The sequence below is a fragment of the Odocoileus virginianus genome, chromosome 14, assembly GCF_023699985.2.
Source record: "Odocoileus virginianus isolate 20LAN1187 ecotype Illinois chromosome 14, Ovbor_1.2, whole genome shotgun sequence".
Lineage (NCBI taxonomy): Eukaryota > Metazoa > Chordata > Mammalia > Artiodactyla > Cervidae > Odocoileus > Odocoileus virginianus.
The window spans coordinates 45,003,488-45,026,184 of record NC_069687.1 but is presented as its reverse complement, the minus strand read 5'-3'; the positions used below and the strand labels follow the sequence as shown (position 1 = coordinate 45,026,184).

The 22,697-nt window shown below is 40.0% G+C and overlaps 1 protein-coding gene across 6 annotated transcripts in view; it reads left to right on the top strand.

Moving 5' to 3' along the window:
- The window catches only part of PLPP1 (phospholipid phosphatase 1), a 109,106-nt gene that overhangs the window by 81,244 nt on the left and 5,165 nt on the right, over positions 1 to 22,697 (top strand). For all 6 annotated transcript variants that reach the window (XM_020893138.2, XM_020893139.2, XM_070476683.1 and 3 more), the window contains exon 4: positions 15,043 to 15,100. In XM_020893138.2, coding sequence (XP_020748797.1) covers positions 15,043 to 15,100 — 58 coding nt within the window. The remainder of the gene's footprint in view (positions 1 to 15,042; positions 15,101 to 22,697) is intronic.

Here is a 22,697-nt window from a genome sequence, read left to right as displayed (position 1 = left end):
AGTGTAGGAGCTACTAATAAGGTGTGCCTCTTGCTCTTATGGTGCCCACTACGTAGGAGCTGAGACTTGTTTGGAGATTTTGTGGGTGATAGAAAGTGATTCATGCCTTAAAGGAGTGAAAATAAAATGCTATATGAAATCAGAGGAGGGTTATACTTCTTCTAGGGGAGGCATTTTGGAGGATGAGTAAGGTTTAAATGTGTAGAATTGGGATGGAGTATGTCTCAGGCCCAGGGAGCAGCATGATTAAAGGCTGGCAACTTAAGAGTATGCAAGCCATGTTTTATTAGACTTTCGGTATAACCTGTTTCATTTTTTGGGTTTTGTTTGGTACTTTGTAAAGGAGATCTTGGGCATTTAAAACTAAGGGAACTTTTATAGAAAATGAAAATGATCCCTAATAACTGATACCTAATTAAATAACTTAATACATTTCATGCAGACTTCTGATTTAGCCTGTGTTGCATTCACACATTCCATATAACTTTGTTTTAATTTGGCAATAAAAGCGAAAAATTCTCCCCCGCCTTAGATTTAACTTGGTGCTCGATTCTTTTTCCTGAGAGGCAGAATGAGTTGAGTCTGGGTGTGAATCTGTTTTGGATAAGGTGTAAATTTGCAAAGATAAGAGCCTTTCATCACTTTCTGTGACATCCTGCCAGTACGTATTGATAAATATTTGTGTACCATAATTTATTTTAAAAACAATTAAAAATCCTTTGCCCACCACACACCATCCTAGCAAATACTCTTCAGTTTTAGATGTTTGACATTTCACTGTATTCCCCTCCCTTCTTTTAAGTGATTGTTTAAAGAATTAGTATTAACAAATACATCAGCTTTCTGTGTTTTTTGAATTATCCCTTGGATTTTCTTCTCAGTTTTTGAATTAGAATGTAGTCTTGCAGTGGATATATTAAGATGAAAGATATCTTTGGGTTTTAATAAATCAACCAGTGCTTTATCTTAAATGTTAAAAGGCTACTAAATCATATTGACATATCATCAACTGATTACATTGTGTTGATGCTGTATACCTTTTCCTTAGAACCCTTGAATGCCACATTGCCCTATTTGAAATGTGAAAAACAGTTTCATAAATATATTAGTGAGTTGTTTTTCCGGATTAAAATATAATGATAAACCCCATGGATCAAGTGATCAAGTGTAAGTTTTCATTCAAAATAAATGTGAACAATACCCTTGGATATTTTTGTCTAATAGCAAATAAATATTTTTATTGAGAGGTAGGAAGGTAGTTGAGTTTGTGAACAGCAAGATAAGGCTAATGTATGGGTTGTTTTAGCTATGTATTCAAAGAATTGAAATCTGCATTAGAGTGATGATTTTTTAAGTAAAACACAGTATTTTTATATTTTAAGTAACTTTTGTAATGAGAAGATGGAAAACACGAAAAGCATCAGCATTCTCTTGGATGTGGCTATCTTCATAAAGTGCCTACACTGTTGACTTAATCCTAAGTGTATTCCTAAAAAAGGTGAAAATGTTAGTTGCTCACTTGTGTCCCACTGTTTGCAACTCCATGGTCTATAGCCCGCCAGTCTCCTCTGTCCATGGGATTCTCTATCCATGGAATTTTCCAGGCAAGAATACTGGAGTGGGTAGCCGTTCCCCTCTCCAGGGTATCTTCCCAACCCAGAGGTCAAACTCAGATCTTCTGCATTGCATACAGATTCTCTACCATCTGCGCCACCAGGGAAGCCCAAGTGTATTCCTACTCAAGGTCAGAATTACTTTTCTTCTCATTTCTCTCCATTTGCCATTCATAGTGTGGTTCTCTGTTCTGACTAGCAGACTGGGTATCACCTGGGAGCTTGTTAGACAATAGAATCTTGCATCCCACCATTGGCCCTACCCGTAAATTCTCCATTTTGAACAAGATCACCAAGTAATGCTCCATACATTAGTTTTAGGAGTAAGCCTTGCTCTGTCTTGTGACTGCTGTATCAAAATGGCACTCATTGTACCTGGACCAGCTAATTTCCTAAGAGGTTACTAGTCAGTATAAATGACCATTAGGTGCCTGGATCTTCACTTCCTTGTGATGCCATTCTCTGTTGAGTAAGCAGACAGAAATGGTTGTGTTGCTGTGGGATTTTTAATTCTTCTCTTTTGGGAGAGTGAGGTTTGGAAAGACACTAGATAACATCTAATAATATTATTACCATTCATTTATATAATAAATGAGCTTAACACATTTTTCTTAAGAGAGATCACAGGATTGGCTAAATTTTTTCTTTTTCTTTTATATAATCTATTGCAGCTGCAGTGTTTGGCTTTTCAGGTAGTTTGGAAATTTATGAATAAGTTGGGCAATTTTCAAGATTATGTTTTATTGAAGGATAGAAATGAGTCTTTTAAAAACTGAGAAAAGTCTTCATATAGGTAATGTAAAGTACTACTACTTTACATTAGTACTTTAATGTAAAGTACTACTTTACTATTCGGACAATACCTAAAACCTTTTCCCTTATTTGTCACTCCTTGTTGTTTTGCTTTGGGCTTTGGCCACTTACATTTGCTTTGAGAATGCTTTTAAAAAACTTAAATTTTTTTTTTTTAATTTACAACAGAATATACCCGTCACTTCATTAGCGGAGTATCATTTGCTCCGCTAATCTGATTGCCTTTGATCATAATCTAAAAAAGGTTTCTGGACATTTTACATGCATTGTTAAAATGTTTGCCAGATGTGTTGGAAAACATGCATTAGGTACTGCATGTTTAAGCTTGTAACACTTTGACATTGAAACTCCAGATTCTCCTGAACATTGATGAGAACATCAGAATCCTAATCACTGTAAGGGAAAACACAGCAGAGGGCATGCTGTTAAAATCATAATTTATCTCATGTGGCTTGCTACAGTTTATTGGCATAGACTAAGCTGTGTGTGTGCACACACATGTGTGCTCAGTCGTCCAACTCTTTGGAATTCCATGACTGTAGCACTCCAGGGTCCTCTTCCATGGACTTTTCCAGGCAAGAATACTGGAGCAGGTTTCCACATCCTTCTCCAGGGGATCTTTCCAATCCAGGGATCTAACCTGAGTCTTTGGCATCTCCTGCATTGCCAGGCAGATTCTTTACCTCTGTGCCACCAGGGAAGCCCAAATGCTAAGCATAGTTTTTAATTACATGATAAAATTATCATGCAAAGATAACTTACTTTCCTTAGTTTTATTTTTATGCGTTTTACAACTGTTAAAGCACAAGATAGTTAAAGTGTACTTCTTATGGAGCCACTAAAGTGATACCTTATTCTTGGTGCATGATGGGTTGGGGGGTGATGGGCAAAAGAGGTGGATTTGTATGTAATGTTTAAAATGTGAAAGAAAGTGAAAGTGAAGTCGCTCAGTCATATCTGACTCTCTGCGACCCCATGGACTGTAGCCTACCAGGCTCTTCTGCCCGTGAGATTTTCCAAGCAAGAATACTGGAGGGGGTTGCCATTTCCTTCTCCAGGAGATCTTCGTGACCCAGGGATTGAACCCAGGTCTCCCACATTGTAGGCAGACGCTTTACCGTCTGAGCCACCAGGGAAGTCTTTAAAATATGAAGTGTGTGAATTAATATTTTCTGGGATAACTAAATCAAAATGATTATTCAAGAAATTAAGTTCTACTTTAGCTTAAAAAAATAAATTGAGAACTCACTCTGTGCTTGATATTGCTGTTGGGTGTTAGAGATACAAGATGAATTAAGATGTGATCTCAGCCAGGGAGGATGGGAGTTTGCCAGCATTTTTTTTTTTTTTGTTTAGCTGTACGTTCTGAATTTTTATCATGAATATATCTTATGTAATAAAAAATACCAAAATTTCTATTTAAAAAGTCTTATTCCACCTCTACCTATCTGGTATATTAGAGGAAGAAAGTACAGTTATAGGTGATTTTACTCTAAGAAGGTTGGTGCTAAGACAGATTTATTCATTGAGTGTTGTTGGTCGCTCCTTTGTGGTGAAAGAAAGGGCAATAACTACAGACTAGCTGTTTAAGAAAGGTTTCTTGGAGGAAATAAGTGGCTCTTATATAATAATTATTAAAGAAAAGTGGGGAGCCTGTTCCAGGCAGAGGGATGAATAAGCAGAGAGACCATGAAACATAGTGTGCATTGGGAATTTTAAGTACTTCAGTAGCAGATGAGAGACTGGTGGGGCTTATGAAGGGTCTTTTATTCTGTATTCAGTAATTTGTGCTCATGAAGGATTTGAAACAGGAGAGTGATTCTATTTTTATACTTGTAAAAAATATTTAGCATTCCTCCACTTAATTTTAATCTAAATATACACTAAAATGGGCATTATAGAAACTGATATAATTTTCTTTTCTCTTAACAGCAGACAGACTTAAAATACTAAAGGAAGTGTGACTTTTCTGCTTTTGTGCATCGTGTGAAAAGGTTTCTGTAAGTGGCACTCTGCTAGTCCTGTAGCATGAGCTGCACTGATACCATCAGGTCTAATCTAAAAGGACCAAGAGGGACCTCTGGCCAGCTTCCTTCAGGGCTCTCACAATTTTACACCTCTGTGGGCCTTTGCCGCTTTTCTTGCCGCTGAAAGTGTCTGCTTCAGCTCGTATCTCAAGTTTCGCATTGGTGCAGACCTAGTTTTATTGATGTTCCGAGCCTTGTCCTTCTTGGCCCTGGTGACCAAGAGTTAGTGGTGACTTCATGGTCTGTATTAGGGTTGGAAGTGGAGCATACTAGGTAGGTGCTAATAGACTTTCTTGGCCTTGGTGTTGTCTTTTTGGGAGAGGGCTTAAACTTGAAATCTTGCCTCTAGGTATCAGTCCTGCCTCTTAAAAAAGATAAACAACTTTGAAAGTGATTTAGAACTGTCTCTTCCTTCTGTTTTACTCTGAGATCTTTTCTCTTTAAGCAAGTGGTATCCTTGTTAAACGTGTTTTAAAAAGGGGGTTGGCAGTTCAGTTCAGTTGCTCAGTCGTGTCCGACTCTTTGCAACCCCTTGGACTGCAGCATGCCAGACCTCGCTGTCCATCACCAACTCCCGGAGTTTACTCAGACTCATGTCCATCAAGTTGGTGATGCCATCCAACCATCTCATCCTCTGTCGTTCCCTTCTCCTCCTGCCCTCAATCTTTCCCAGCATCAGGGTCTTTTCAAATGAGTCAGTTCTTCACATCAGGTGGCCAGAGTATTGGAGCTTCAGCTTCAGCATCTGTCCTTCCGATGAACATTCAGGACTGATCTCCTTTAGGATGGACTGGCTGGATCTCCCTGCAGTCCAAGGGACTCTCAAGAGTCTTCTCCAACACTACAGTTCAAATGCATCAATTCTTTGGTGCTTAGCTTTCTTTTAGTCCCAGCTCTCACATCCATACATGACTACTGGAAAAACCATGGCCTTGACTAGACGGACTTTTGTTGGTAAAGTAATGTCTCTGCTTTTTAATATGCTTTCTAGGTTGGTCATAACTTTCCTTCCAAGGAGCAAGCGTCTTTTAATTTCATGGCTGCAGTCACCATCTGCAGTGATTTTGGAGCCCCCCAAAATAAAATCAGCCACTGTTTCCACTGTTCCCCGTCTATTTGCCATGAATTGATAGGACTGGATGCATGATCTTTGTTTTCTGAATGTTGAGCTTTAAGCCAACTTTTTCACTCTCCTCTTTCACTTTCATCAAGAGGCTCTTTAGTTCTTCATTTTCTGCCATAAGGGTGGTATCATCTGCATATTTGAGGTTATTGATATTTCTTCGGGCAATCTTGATTCTAGCTTATGCTTCATCCAGCCCTGCATTTCTCATAATTTACTCTGCATATAAGTTAAATAAGCAGGGTGACAATATACAGCCTTGACATACTCCTTGTCCTATTTGGAATCAGTCTGTTGGTCCATGTCCAGTTCTAACTGTTGCTTCCTGACCTGCATACAGATTTCTCAGGAGGCAGGTCAGGTGGTCTGGTATTCCCAACTCTTTCAGAAAATTCCACAGCTTATTCTGACCCATACAGTCAAAGGCTTTGGCATAGTCAATAAAGCAGAAATAGATGTTTTTCTGGAACTCTCGCTTTTTCTATGAACCAATGGATGTTGGCAATTTGATCTCTGGTTCCTCTGCCTTTTCTAAAACCAGCTTGAATATCTGGAAGTTCATGGTTCATGTATTGCTGAAGCCTGGCTTGGAGAATTTTGAGTATTACTTCACTAGCGTGCAAGATGAGTGCAATTGTGTAGTAAATTGAGCATTCTTTGGGATTGCCTTTCTTTGGGATTGGAATAAAAACTGACCTTTTCCAGTCCTGTGGCCACTGCTGAGTTTTCCAAATTTGCCGGCATATTGAGTACGGCACTTTCACAACATCATCTTTTAGGATTTGAAATAGCTCAACTGGAATTCCATCACCTCCACTAGCTTTGTTCATAGTGATGCTTCCTAAGGCCCACTTGACTTCACATTCCAGGATGTCTGGCTCTAGGTGAGTGATCACACCATTATGATTATCTGGGTTGTGAAGATCTTTTTTGTACAGTTCTTCTCTGTATTCTTACCACCTCATCATACTATCTTCTGGTTCTGTTAGGTCCTTACCATTTCTGTCCTTTTTTGAGCCCATCTTTGCATGATATGTTCCCTTTTTATCTCTGATTTTCTTGAAGAGATCTCTAGTCTTTCCCATTCTATCGTTTTCCTCTATTTCTTTGCACTGATCACTGAGCAAGGCTTTCTTATCTCTCCTTGCTATTCTTTGGAACTCTGCATTCAAATGGGTAGATCTTTCCTTTTCTCCTTTGCTTTTCGCTTCTCTTCTTTTCACAGCTATTTGTAAGGCCTCCTCAGACAGCCATTTTGCTTTTTTGCATTTCTTTTTCTTGGGGATGGTCTTGCTCCCTGTCTCCTGTACAGTGTCACAAACCTCCGTCCATAGTTCATTAGGGACTCTGTCTATCAGATCTAGTCCCTTAAATCTGTTTCTCACTTTCAATGTATAATCATTAGGGATTTTTGATTTAGGTCATACCTGAATGGTCTAGTTGTTTTCCCCACTTTCTTCAATTTAAGTCTGAATTTGGCAATAAGGAGTTCATGATCTGAGCCACAGTCAGCTCCCGGTCTTGTTTTTGCTGACTGTATAGAGCTTCTCCATCTTTGGCTGCAAAGAATATAATCAGTCTGATTTTGGTGTTGACCATCTGGTGATGTCCATGTGTAGAGTCTTCTCTTATGTTGTTGGAAGAGGGTGTTTGCTATGACCAGTGCATTCGAACTTGGCAGAACTCTATTAGTCTTTGCCCTGCTTCGTTTTGTACTCCAAGGCCAGATTTGCCTGTTACTCAAGGAGTTTCTTGACTTCATACTTTTGCATTCCAGTCCCCTATATTGAAAGGACATCTTTCTGGGGTGTTAATTCTAGAACGCCTTATAGGTCTTCATAGAACCCTTCAACTTAAGCTTCTTCAGCATTACTGATCAAGGCATAGGCTTGGATTACCGTGATATTGAATGGTTTGCTTTGGAAACAAATAGAGATCATTCTGTTGTTTTTGAGACTGCACCCAAGTACTGCATTTCGGACTCTTGTTGACTATGATGGCTACTCCATTTCTTCTAAGGGATTCTTGCCCACAGTAGTAGATACAATAGTCATCTGAGTTAAATTCACCCATTCCAGTCCATTTTAGTTCGCTGATTCCTAAAATGTCAATGTTCACCCTTGCCATCTCCTGTTTAATCACTTCCAATTTGCCTTGATTCTTGGACCAAACATTCCAGGTTCCTATGCAATATTGCTCTTTACAGCATCAGACCTGGCTTCCATCACCAGTCACACCCACAACTGGGTATTCTTTTTGCTTTGGCTCTGTCTCTTCATTCTTTCTGGAGTTATTTCTCCATTGATCTCTGGTAGCATATTGGGCCCCTACTGACTTGGGGAGTTCATCTTTCAGTGTCATATCTTTTTGCCTTTTCATACTGTTCATGGGGTTCTCAAGGCAAGAATACTGAAGTGGCTTGCCATTCCCTTCTCCAGTGGACCACATTTTGTCAGAACTCTCCACCATGACCCGTCCATCTTGGCGGCCCTACACAGCATGGCTCATAGTTTCACTGAGTTACCCAAGGCTGTGGTCCATGTGATTAGATTGGTTAGTTTTCTGTGATTGAGGTTTTCAGTCTCTCTGCCCTCTGATGGAGAAGGATAAGAGGCTTATGAAATCTTCCTGATGGGATAGACTGACTGAGTGGGATACTGGGTCTTGTTCTGATGGAAGGGGCCATGTTCAGTAAATCTTTAATCCAATTTTCTGTTGATGTGTGAAGCTGTGTTCCCTCTCATGCCATTTATCTGGGGCCAAACTGTGGCTGAGGTAATGAAGATAATGGTGACCTCCCTCAAAAGGTGGGGTTGGCAGGCAAGGCACTGTTAGTTGCTGCATTGGTGTACTCTAGTGTGTCCTTTGCTTAATCTACCTCTTGCCTGTTGTTTCCTTTTTAACTGTCTTATATAAGATGCCTTTGGTAATTTGGAGTTTTCTGCATATAGTCATGAGTTTTCTCCCATGTCAAGGAAAACTTGTGAGCTCTCTTCCCCTAGTTAGTATAGCTATGCATGTTTTACCCTTTGTCACACCTTCTCTCTCCTCATGTGTTGCTTGAGTCACACAGTTTCCCTGTTGAGAGTTTGGAACCATTTCTTGCTGTCCTCTGACTTTCAAGACACACACAGTTCTGCATTCCTTTATCTTGGAGGTTCTCAGCCACGTCTCCTGTCCAGATTCCTGCTTTTTGCAGTATTCTTCCCTGAACAAACAACACATGAGCGTTTGTTTTTAGTCATCAAATGGTTCATTAAATCAAGAGTTAAAAATACCCTACACATGTCCCAATTGTCTCCTACATTTTTCCTCACTCTTTTTCATTTTCTATGGTCCTGCTAGTTTCTCTCCTTTAAGGTTCATGATATAATATTTGATTATTATTTCAGTATATTATTAACTGATCTTAGTGGCTGGGCAGTGGTGTTTGATGCTTTAATATTGAGTAAAATTGAATAGTCACATGTGACTTATTTCAGATAGGCGTATCACTTTTATGTATAAAGTGGCTTGGCTAAAACTGACCCCATATAATGTAGCAACAGCTTTATATAGAAATATAATAAAATCATTGTAAAAATAATTCAAAGAATGTATGACAGGGTTTTCACTGCTCATGAAATAAGTTCTCAATCTCTGGGTGCTTCAAGGATATGAGATGAATTAACATTAGTTTTTGTTGTATTTTATTTAAAATAAGTTTGGTTGGGATCATCTGTGTTCCTCCACCATTTATTACTTTTATCCTTGTCTTTGTACACTTCAGAGGAGAGATACTCTGTAGTCCTTGTATTTCTGGACAGTCTGATCTCTTTTAAAAAATCTTCTCTAAACAGTATTAAAGTAACATATATGGCTCTGCTACTTGTAATAACTTGGATTAATATACTGAATTTCAATAGTTTTAAATTATGTGCATGTATTTTTATTAGAAACACAGCTTGTGATATTTAAAAATACATGTAAATGTCCAGACATTTCATTGAGAGATGTAAAAACAGGCTTCTAGGACTTAAGTCAATGCTGGGTTCTGGGCATGAGCTTGTAGGCAGGAAGCTGCTTTTGTTCTCCAAGTAGTAGCTTACTTGGCAGAGCAGCTCTCAGGGAAACTGTTAATCAGGAAGAGGAGTTTGGGGTGAGGTGTGTGTGTGTATAGTGGGGAAGGGGTTTGTAGGAAATTTATAGCAGACACATCAAAGATACTTTGATTACCATTGAAAAAATATTTTTCATATATATTTTATCCCTATAACAACAGGTTGTGTACTGTAAAGTGTAAAAGGTTTTGTTTTTCAGTCTCCATTTGGTAACTTTCCCCAGAGCCACTGTTAACAGTTTGTGGACCCTTTCTGTCATTTTCTGTGTGTTTTTATATTAAATGTGAAGTAGAGTTTTATGTGGTTTGCATAAATGACCCTTTAAAATACTCTTGTCGGTTTACACAGCATTACTTTTTAGCTGACTTGTAGTACTGTGTTCAGAAAATTCGTGATAGAATTGTTCTCTTGGATCCTTGAATGGCCAGCAGTGTTGCAGCAGACATCTTTGTGCTCATGCTGTTTCTCTAGGATGCCTCGATGCCTTGATGTGGAATTACTGGGTCAAAAAATATGCTGGTTTTATATATAGATAGGTACATTTAGATACATGTGGCCAGACCACTCTCCAACAAGTGTGAGCTTTTTCAATTCAGTATAAAAGTACTCATCTTTCCTTCATAACCTACTTGAATGCCAAAGTATCTCAGAAATGAATTTTTTAAGATAATAACTTGATGTCTTATTGCTTAAGCATTTTTTAACAGTTACTGGTTGGAAAAAAAAACCCTTTAGAAATAAAACGCCTCGGAGATTGGTCATTCAGGGTTGTTCCTCCTGTGTGTAGTTGGTTGGGACATAGTTTACCTGTTTTACAGGACCGGTCTGTATTTAAAGGCTATCACTGACGGGAAATGTAACATGCCCTTCAAGTTAATTTGCTGTTGTGTAAACTCTATAATCAGGAAATACCATTTGGAGAAAATGCTTCATTTTGCAATTTGACTTCCTTTTATTTGAGCTTTAGAGCATACAAAGGACATGTTAGTGTTCGCTTAAGATGATTATTTACACATAAACAATATGTCACTTTACTTCACACATGTTGCCTTGTATAAACAGGGAGTCCCGTTTCTTCTGACGGGTGCTCCCTGCCTGGAGATGGCAGGATTAATGCTGCTGCTGCCTTGCCTGCCATTCACGGGAGTGGAATCATGGCATGGTGGGAAAGAGGTGGGAAGATTCAGGTCTAACCCTCAGGGTGATGTGATTTTTGAGTTAGCTGCTGAGCTTCTAGTAGGTTCAGTTTGCTCTGTGTGTGAAATCGTTTGGTAGTTCCTATTCTGCGTGTTTTCCTAAAGAGTGGAGATACTGTATCAATAAGTACCTGAACGTAGAAGGTACTCAGTGGCTTGTAACCATTAACAGTCTTTTGAGAATCTTTCGTCTTTAGAATGCTTTAGGAATTGATATCAGGATGATTTTTAGAGAAAAAAGGAAGTTCTCCTAATTTGTAGCGGAGTCACTTTGGCATACTCAGTACTGGTAGAATAGTAATAATTGGCAACTTCTGTGAGTGCTGGCCACTTTATAATTAAAAACAAACTGTTGCCAAACTGTTGTCTCTCTTAGTAGAGCAGTTTATTTTAGATAACATTTTATTAGTTCTAAGTTTTGTTTTAAAAAACAAAGATTTAAAAAAAGATTGCTTCTATTTCTAGCAACATGGAGGATTAGAAATGCTAACTGATACAACTCAACTAAACACGTGCATGTGTTCAGTCATGTCCGACTCTTTGTGGCCCCCTGTAGTCCACCAGGCTCCTCTGTCCATGGGATTTTCCAGGCAAGAATGCTGGAGTGGGTTGCCATTTCCTCTTCTAGGGGATAGTCCCAACCCAGGGATCAAACCCACATCTCTTGCGTCTCCTGCTTTGCAGGTGGATTCTTTAACACTAGTGCCACCGGGAAGCCCTCAACTAAACATGCTAGATGATATATCACAATATACATATTGTTTTATATATTAAAAGTATATAAATCTTAAAACACATATCAATTCAGTTCAGTTCAGTCACTCAGTTGTGTCTGACTCTTTGCGACCCCATGAACCGCAGCATGCCAGGCCTCCCTGTCCATCACCAACTCCCAGAGTCCACCCAAACCCATGTCCATCGAGTCGGTGATGCCATCCAACCATCTCATCCTCTGTCGTCCCCTTCTCCTCCTGCTCTCAATCTTTCCCAGCGTCAGGGTCTTTTCCAGTGAGTCAGCTCTTTGCATCAGGTGGCCAGAGTATTGGAATTTCAGCTTCAATATCAGTCCTTCCAGTGAACACCCAGGACTGATCTTCAGGATGGACTGGTTGGATCTCCTTGCAGTCCAAGGGACTCTCAAGTGTCTTCTCCAACACCACAGTTCAAAAGCATAAATTCTTCAGCGCTCAGCTTTTATAGTCCAACTCTCACATCCATACAAACACATATAAATCTTTTAAATAAATAGCTGAGCTGGTGGAAGAGTAAAGGAATTTTTATAAGGTTGGAGTCAGTTAATGCCATAGATTTGAAGTGTGCTGTGAAAGTACTTGCCAATTTCTGGTCACCTAGAGCCTGAATTGTGATAGTCTCTGAACATGGCACAGGAGATAAAGGCTGCGCAGTGAAGAAAGATAGATGGAAGGCCTGTGGATAATATAAGGACTCCCAAAGGGAAACATTCTCCCAGAAGAAACTCATCAAGAAGAATCCTTAACCATAATACCACACTCATACTTTTATGGAGTCAGATTTCGTAGTATCTATGTGGCTTAAAAAAAAAAAAAAAAAACTGAAGTGGATTGATAGTGAATCTTGCAGAAGAGAATACATATATCTGGAAGAATGCGCTTTCAACCAGATACTCTTCAGAGTCCCCAGACTGAGTCCCAAGAATATGAGCTCTTATCTAATATGAGAGTCAGCAGAAAAACAAACTATATAAACTCAAAGATTCAGATACTAGAATTACCCTATAGGAAATAAATCAACGTATCTGCTGTATAGGAGCAAACAGGTTGAGAATATGATGCAGGATGATGGGAATCAAAATTCACCAAACAGATTTGCAGATGATCCAGAAAGATCTGTAAATGATACATATATAGTAATTTAAATGAAAAGACAGATTAAGCAGACTAGACACAGTGAAGGGAGGGAAGATAGACCTGAAGAGACCAAGATTAAAAATAGAAAAGAAAGTTTAAGAGATTTGGAAGGACAGAATGGAAATGTCTAACATGTTGAATCAGAATCTCAGAAAGGAAAATAGGATGGGGGATACATAATTCAAAGGTGTAATAACTGAGACTGATCTAGAATTGGTGAAGTGTACAAATCCTCAGACATAGGAAGCCAACGAATACTAAATCAGGTAAATCAAAGGAAATTCATACTTAGAAACATGATAGCAAAACTGCAGAATATTGAAGACTTTGGGGGTAGAGGAAGCAATTACAGATAAAAGACATACGACCCAGAAAGGCAGCTCATATTTTAATAGCAAAAGTAGAAGCCAGAAGATAGTATGATATACTCAACGTGATAAGGAAAAAAGTCATCAGCCTAGACATTCTGTAGTCAGGTATCATCATTCAAGCATTAATGCAAACTCAAGAAATTTTCAAACTGAAAGCATAACCAAACTTGTAACTGTTTTGTGTTTTTCACTGTTTTGTGAGTTAGGAAAAAGAGAGGAAGAAAGTCAGGTGGTAGAGGAAGAGCAGTGAGATGACTAGGAGGTTATTTGTGAGTTAGCCTTCCCATGAGCCCCAGAATATTTAGTAAATTCCATTAAAAAATTAAGAAGCACTTTGTGTGAGTTGATTGCTTCTGATGACTGATAAAATCTGGATTTGGTTGTCTTTGCATTTTATCAGTGCTGAACACTGATGTCATTGTTGAAATACAGAGATGGAAGAGTGGTGAATTGAGGAGTAGGAGCTCAGACGTTGTGGTGCGGGGTGGGTGGATGGCTGTAAATGAACGCTCTTAAGGCTATGATATTGAGGTTTAGGCCAAGTTTAATGAGCTCTCCCAGGAGAAAGGGATGACCTGGCTGACAGATGTAAGAAAAAAATCATCTTAAATTTGCCATTTGAAATAGAATCCCATTCACAGTAAGTTACATAGTCAAGACCAACCTACTTGCTTATTGTTTAATAGACCAGGCCACAGAACTGATAAAAACAGTTGCATTTCAGAATATATTCTTATCTCTGTAAATTTTCTTTTTGAAAAGTCTTTCCTAAACTTTGATGGAGAACTAGCTTAAATTGTTAATATATGTATGTAATTTCATCAGATTGGCTATAATGAAGTGAGTCTAGGATTGGTTAAAACCTCAAGAACAAAGCAGGTTCTTAGACCAGGGACAAAATTTCAGTTGAGGTCCCTATGATGAACAGTCTACATTTTGACTACTCTTTGGATTTTATCAAAGTGCCCATATAATTATTTGTCCATTTGTGAATTATGGACATAATAAGATGCTGTATCTCCTAGAGACTTAACCAGTTAGTTTTGTATGGAATATGAAAATAATTGATCTCTTGACAGCCAAGTGGTTGGGAACTCTAAAAGTGATTTATTTTTCTTGTTTTATGTATATTAAACCCAGAATAATTATCAAGTTTGATTACATAAATCTTAGTTGGCATGCGTTCTAGGAGTCTTTTCTCCTTTATGAATCGGGGGAAACAAATCCCTTTTGAAGTAAGTAGGGCATAATAAGTAAAATCCTTCAGAACCTGTTCCTCTTGATTTTATTCTTAAGTGCAATAAAATTAAATTTTGTAAGTATTCTGTCATTTTTAGGTAGAAAGATGATACCTAGATGTTTATGGAATATACTGTTGAAAGACATGGTTAATCTGGTACAGGACTATCAGTCAATTTACAAATAAATGTCAAGCTAAAGTACTTAATCTGGTGGGAAATCTAGGGCAAGATGCTAAAATATGACTTTAAAATTATTTTTTTTTAAGTACTCAACTTGTGAGTGTTCCAAAGAAAGTATTTATTACTTCTATTCAGGGACACACACGTCGAGTGGAAAATAAAACTTAAATTATGGTCATGTAAGTTTTTATGTGAGAAACTCAGGCCATTTATGCTGGTATAGCTTCTCACGTTTTCCTTTAGAAATGCTTGGCAAATTTGTCAGTGACCCATTACCCATCCTGAAAGTATCAATAAAATGATACTGTGTAGAAATCAGACCTCAGACCCTCCTAGGACTCTTAAAAGTTCCTGTTTAACTGTCCTCCCACCCCACCCTTCTGACGTAAGGGGAGGGGCCTGTATACAATGGGAAGGTAAGATTTATGAAATAAAAATATTCTCGGTCTCTAGGAGGGAAGATTCATGTTTCTCTTCTTTCTCTTCTAGACTGTCCTTTTATTCGGGCCACTCTTCATTCTCCATGTACTGCATGATGTTCGTGGCGGTAAGTACTTTGGGTCTGTTGATGGTGGGTTATGTGTGCGGGCACTTCATACATTCGGGTTTGATGTTTTCTCCTGCGCGGCTGCCTCTGACATTCTCATTGGCCTCACCGCCCAAGTCAACTGGAAGCCACTGCTTGTTGCACTAGGTTCAGAAGAGGAATGGATTGCCTGTGCTCTGCCAAGGCCAGTTACAGTTGTTTGAAATGACTTTTGTCCTTCATTTAGAGGAAGCAGACAGGTGCATTGTATAGCAAGCTGCAAATTGGCAACCTTCAGGATAAGAGGGAGTCTTTACTCTTGAAGCAGACAAGTTGTTTAGGCTACTTGTCACTTTTCTGACAGTGGTAGAAGCCTAAACAGATCATCAAGTCTGCAAGCCTGGTGCTCAGAATTAGGTGACATATCCCCTTACTTTGGGCCATGTTTTCTGAAAAGGTCTTCTGGAATATACAGACAGCTCCTGTGTCATCTCAGCAGGTCACTGCTCTGAGATCCAGGCCAAGGTGGTGCTGCTGCTCCTCGTAGCCTCTCCCTGAGCTGCAGCCCTGGCCTCATCTGCACGGTGTGGGTGCTGAGCAGCGTGGCTTTCTCTGCGTCGGGGGCTGGATGAAGAGTTGTGATTACTGGATGTGAAGGCAGCTCTGTTGCTCTCATCTGAGCAAGTCTTGTTTTCCTTCCACTTTGCAAAACATTGCCCAGACTGCTTTCCATAGACTAGAAAGGTTTCAGCTTCTGGGAGAGCCAGTTGCTGCAGGAGCAATTTTAGTTGCACTTGTATTATACAAAGTCAGCAGTGGAGAGTTGGAGAAGACTGGCACTTTGCATATCAAACTAGAGATGAATGTGTTTTGAGAGCAATTAGTGGAAGACCAGGCTTTCGGGCACTGCAAGGGGTTTTCAAAGGTCAATTTAATTGACTTATTTTTATCGATCCTCTTTTTATGTATAAAATTATCAAAATTTGGTGGGAAAAGGAGATCTCTACCCTTACAGATCAGATGTAATTTTTCTTTGTAAGTGGACTTTTATATAGTTGTGCTGTGTAAATTTGCTGTTATCTGGCTCTTTCCAGTTACCCTTTCCCCTCAGATCACAAGTGCTGTATGATAATTAAATCTATGATGTGGAGTAAAGATTCATGATGTGTATTGTTAAGATTACCCGCTGGAAGTTACTTAGTTGGTTTCATTTAGGAAGAATTTAATATCAGTTTTACCAGAATCTTACTTTTATTTGAAAAAAACCAAACTCCAGAAATTAAAAGAGCATAAAATTTATAAAATGTAAAAATTGCAGATGTGTTACATAAAATTCAAATCCACAACTTCAAAACCTTTTCAATAGAGCTAATTTTTGGCTTCTTCAACATCTCTGGAAATTGCAAGGCTTTCATCATGTGTTAATTTTGTGAGGAAGAGATTGTACCAATTCAACAAAATTCAGAACTTCCTTTTTCAAAAATACCCAAATGTTTCCGAAATTGTGCCATAGGAAATGTGACTTATTTGATGGTGAAAGTGAAAGTCGTTCAGTCATGTCTGACCCTTTGTGACCCCATGGACTGTTCAATCCATGGAATTCTCTAGGCCACTGGAGTGGGTAGCCTTTCCATTTCCCAGGGGATCTTCCCAGCCCAGGAATTGAACCCAGGCCTCCAGCATTGCAGGCAGATTCTTTACCAGCTGAGCCTCAAGGGAAGCCCAAGAATACTGGAGTGGGTAGGATATCCCTTTTCCAGGGTATCTTCCCAATCCAGGAATCGAACCAGGGCCTCTTGCATTGTAGGTAGATTCTTTACCAACTGAGCTATCAGGGAAGAGCTATTTGATGGTGGTAACAACAAATACTGTTCAGTTCATTTATCTTACTAGGAAAAGCTACCATTCTTCTTAAAGAGAGCCACCATTTTTTTTTTTTTTTTTCTTTTTAAATAGGGCGTGGGGATCAGGGGAGGAGGGAAAGGCTGGAGCTATTAACATAACCCGAGCACTTTTCCCAAAGCAAAGTTTGTGACTACAGTGAATGGCTTTTGAATGTTTGTATGCCCCAGAGCCAGACACCACCAGGGCAGCTTTTGTGGTTTGTTATTCACTCGTGTGTCAGTATCTTTGAGTCCTTCTTTATGAGAGACCTAAGAATCTGAGGTTGGTTGATACTGAATGGCGACATGTAACTTCAACCCACTCTTTAATTTCAAAGAATATTCTCAGATGTATCATACTCTTTGCAACCCCATGGACTGCAGCCTCCCAGGCTACTCCTTCCATGGGATTTTCAGGCAAGAATACTGGAGTGGGTTGCCATTTCCTTCTCCAGTGGATCTTCCCGACTCAGGGATTGAACCGGGTCTCCCGCATTGAAGGCAGACCTTTACCCTCTAAGCCACCAGGGAAGCCCTATCATACTCTAGACCTTTATTTTTGCTCTTCTTTGTTCCTTTAACCTTAAAATATCTGTATATTTGCTCAAACAGAAACATTTAATGAGCTTTTCTTGTGAAATATGAAATCAATGTATGGAGGATGAAACTGTAGAGGGCCTTGATGGCTAGCCTGCCCTGGGGACACCCAGGAACAAAGAGGCAAATTAAGGATATATGCAGAGGGCAAATTACCTTAACTCTAGTTTGGTAATTGGGTCTGTATGAGCCATTTAGATGCACGGGTATAATAACAACAATAACAACAAATTCAGAAGAGGTTTGTCGTAGACCAAGAACTTTGAAGAAGTAGGCAGGCTACAGCAGCCACACACTGGGTTTCACTGACTCTGAGCAGTGGAAATACTGACTTGATGTGGATGTAGGCTCTAGCTTTTATTTCAGCCCCTGAATACACAGATGTCGCCTTGCTTTCCAGCTTTCGTATTTATATACAACAGTTAAACCACTACCCACCGCCCCACCCCCTGCCACACACACATTCCTTAGGTAATGACTCATCTTGTTCTCCTAGGCATCTTGGCATCATGGGTCAGTCCCAGATTTGGAAGATGTAGTCATTTGAGGAGTCAAATTTGATAGCCAAAACTTCCCTGAAATGTCTCTTAAAATACCTGACCATTGTTCTTCTCTAGCAGGAACCCTGCACACCCTACAGTGCTAGGAGTTAGCCCCCTGAAAAACACCTAGGTTGGTGGGAGCAAAGGGCAGGGCTCCTTTCCATGTAGCCAATTGATGTGCAACTGACTTTGACGCCCCTTGACTTTGGCCAGAAGCCAGGTTCCAAATTTACTTGATTGTTCAGGAAAAGAGGCATGGGCTGAAACCATCCTTTTTTCAGTACAATAAGGACTGTACAGTTTTTCCCAGCACTGTCATAGGGAGACTGTCACCCTAGATTGCTTATATCACTGCTGTTATAGAGGTTTGTTTGTAAATTACTACGATTGTTTATATCACTGCTGTTACGAACTTTCCACGTAAATGACTCCAGTGGGAACCCAAGTACCTTTCAGTGTCTGTGCTTCAGCTTGGCTTCCCTCCCTGTCACAGACTGCCTCGTATCTGGGCCTTGCCTGCCCATTTAGGAGGGATTTGAGGTTTAACTTTAGGAATTCTGTGAATCCAAAAGATGGTGACACTAAACTCTAGAGAAGAATAAACTTAGGCATGCCTTTCAGTGCTCTTCTGGCCAGGTCTCTCATCACATGAAGGTGGAACAACAGTGTACTTGGCATGGTCTTAGGCCAAGGTGTATTTCTTTGTGTTTAGCATGCTGTTGTTAGTCTACTTCAGGGGTTGGCAAATTTTTTGTCATAGGTCAGGTAAGGCTCTGTAAACCATGTGCAATCTCAGTTGCTTTTTTTTTTTTAAATCAGTCAGTTCACTCAGTCGTGTCTCTTTGCGACCCAGTGGGCGGCAGCACGCCAGGCTTCCCTGTCCATCACCAACTCCTGGAGCTTGCCCAAACCCATGTCCATGGAGTTGGTGATGCCATCCAACCATCTCATCCTCTGTTGTCCCCTTTTCCTCCCACCTTCAATCTTTCCCAGCATCAGGGTCTTTTCTAATGAGTCAGTTCTTCACATCAGGTGGCCAAAGTATTGGGGGTTTCAGCTTCAGCATCAGTCCTTCCAATGAATATTCAGGACTGATCTCCTTTAGGATGGACTGGTTGGATCTCCTTGCAGTCCAAGGGACTCTCAGGAGTCTTCTCCAACACCACAGTTCAGAAGCATCAATTCTTCAGCACTCACCTTTCTTTACAGTCCAACTCTCACATCCATACATTACTACTGGAAAAACTATAGCTTTGACTAGACAGAACTTTGTTGGCAAAGTAATGTCTGCTTTATAATATGCTGTCTAGGTTGGTCATAACTTTCCTCCCAAGGAGCAAGCATCTTTTAATTTCATGGGTGCAATCACCATCTGCAGTGGTTTTGGAACTCAAAAAAATAGTCTGTTTCCATTGCTTCCCCATCTATTTGCCATGAAATGATGGGACCGGATGCCATGATCTGTTTTTTCATTGTTGAGTTTTCAACCAGCTTTTTCACTCTCCTGTCTCACTTTCATCAAGAGGCTCTTCAGTTCTTCTTCATGTTCTGCCATAAGGGTGGTGTCACCTGTGTATCAGAGGTTATTGATATTTCTCCTGGCAATCTTGATTCCAGCTTGTACTTCATCCAGCCCAGCATGTAAGTTAAATAAGCAGAGTGACAGTATACAGCCTTGATGTACTCCTTTCCCAATTTGGAACCAGTCTGTTGTTCCATGTCCAGTTCTAACTGTTGCTTCTTGACCTTTTCTTACTGTTCATGGGGTTCTCAAGGCAAGAATACTGAGGTGGTTTGCCATTCCCTTCTGCAGTGGACCACGTTTTGTCCAAACTCTCCACCATAACCCGTCCGTCTTGGGTGGCCCTACCCAGCGTGGCTTATAGTTTCATTGAGTTAGACAAGGCTATGGTCCATATGATCACATTTCAAATAACCATTTAAAATGTGAAAATAAGCCCTTGACTCTAGTTGAAAATTGGGTGGAGGGACCCTCTTATTTTAAGAGTAAAATATAGGAATACCTCGTTTTATTGTGCTTCACTTTATCATGTAAATCGAAGGTTTGTGGCAACCCTGCCCTAGGGAAGTCTGGTGGAGCCATTTTTTCAACAGCAGTTGCTCACTTTGTGTCTCTGTGTCACATTTTGGTAATTCTCAAAATATTTCAGACTTTTTCATTATTACTGTTCTATTTGTTATGGTCATTAGTGGTCTTTCTTATTAGTGTTACAAAAAGATTGCAACTTACTTGAAGGCTCAGATGATTGTTAGTACTTTTTAGTAATAATATAATTTTAAATTAAGGTATATACTTTTTTTAGACAAAATGCCACCACACACTTAATGGACTATATAGCATAGCATAAACATAACTTGTATATACACTGGGAAACCAGAAAATTCATGTGACTTGCTTTACTGTGATATTCACTTTATTGCAGTGGTCTGAAACCAAAGCCACAACATCTCCAGGTATGCCTTAATACAGGTATGTCTGTATTAAGAGACTTTATGAGGCAATAGCATTTTGTAGTTACATATTACAGAGTCAGTTGAGGAAAGGCAGAAACAAACCAGCTTCAAAAAATACCTTGCTCAACAATTTGTATATTATCTATAGTGAAACAGATCACCAGCCCAGGTTGGATGCATGAGACAAGTGCTCAGGGCTGGTGCACTGGGAAGACCCAGAGGGATTGGGTAGAGAGGGAGGTGGGAGGGGGGATTGGGATGGGGAATACATGTAACTCCATGGCTGATTCATGTCAATGTATGACAAAAACCACTACAATATTGTAAAGTAAATAGCCTCCAACTAATAAAAATAAATGGAAAAAAAAAATACCTTACTCAACAATTTAATTTTAAAAATGAGATTTTATAACTAGATCCTTTAATAGAGGATATTGGTCGAGTCATATGGTCTCTCCAAACTAGTGTCTGCTGACTGGAACTAGGCCCTGCACGTGCAGGGGTTGTACCAAATTGGCTCTGAGCTCTTGATTCGACTCAGTCTTAGCCACTGACCACCAGGGAAGTCCCCCCAGATAGTTTTAACCAGCTCACACAGTGGGACTGCTGACTGGACTGGTTGTGGGAAGGGATCCTGGCTACATTCCTTAGCTACCTGGTGGTGCTTGTGGTGGTTTAGTTGCCAAATCATGTGTGACCCTTCCAACTCTACGGACTATAGTCCGCCAGGCTTCTCTGTCCGTGAGATTTCACAGGCAAAAATACTGGGTAGCCATTTCCTTCTCCAGGAAATCTTCTCAACCCAGGGATTGAACCCGCATCTCTTGTATCTCCTGCACTGCAGGTGGATTCTTTACCAACCAAGCCATCAGGGAAGTCACCTGGAGCCTAGAACAAAGATCTGGCCAAATCTTGACCCAAAGGCATTTCACCAGGGAACCTTGACTCCCATTTGTTTCAACATGTCACTTAAGAAAAACAGCATCAGAAATACCACTGATGACAGAAGTAGGGTATCAACCTGCCACAGAAAACATGACAACAGGTTTAATTCTGATTAATTATAGAGTTAGGATTCCAAAGAAAACAAGGTTTTGTTGTTGTTTAGCCGCTAAGTTGTTTTCAACTCTTCTTGACCATGGACTGTAGCCCTCCATGCTCCTCTCCATGGGATTTTCCAGGCAAGAGTAGAGTGGATACCATTTCCTTCTCCAGGTAGTCCCTGTTTTCAACCTGCCTTTTTATGTCACCAAGTCTTCCATTTGCTGTCTGGCGTTTTGTGGATCGCCCTGCTTGCAGAACCCGTAGCTGCATGTTTCACCCTTTGCTCCTCGGCTGTCCTGCCGTGGGGCCTCCTGAATCTGTAGCATCACAGTGTGAAGCCTTTGCTTCTCGGGAGCACCTTACTGAAGTGCTGCAGGTTGCTTTTTTCCTGCCAGAACCTTGTCTTTTATTTCTAGTTGTGACCTTTCTACTTCACCAGAAAGTTGAATTTCCACTTGTCTCACTGGCCACCTGGTTTTTTAGAGTGTGGCTGCCACTCTTCTCCATTTTCTATTAAATGGCTCGTTCTTGTCTAACCATAGCTTTTGTTTGCCAGTAGCCTATCATGTATCTGTTAGGGACCGTTTCTACAACTTGTGAAAAATAAACAGTTCCTTCATAAATAAATCCTAGAACAAACATAGCCCAGCAGATTTCTGGGCCAAGTCTGTCCTAAGTCATACTCTGCCCTCTCACAAAGTAAGGCAGGGTTATGTGGTGCCCTTCAGTTCTGTCTGTGGATTAGCAGTTTCCCCCAGCGGGGTAATTTGAAAATTGTAGATGCTGCCACTGGGCCAGCCAGTCTGCTACCATACACAGCATTGGATACAGAGTTCTAGAAGTTCTAAATCTTAAGAAACAAACCAATTGAATGCTTTCCTTCTTGTAGTACATATGCAATTAACAAATGCACATGTAGAGAGAAGGTGAAGAGTGGAGGTTGCAAAGGCAACAAAGGTTACAAAGCCTTTTTATCCTCAACTCTGGCATTAAAGCATGAGCAGTCCCCCATATCTGGCTCTAATGCAGCAGTGCTGAGATGTATCAGGTATTCAGTTTCTCTGAGACAGAAAAGAG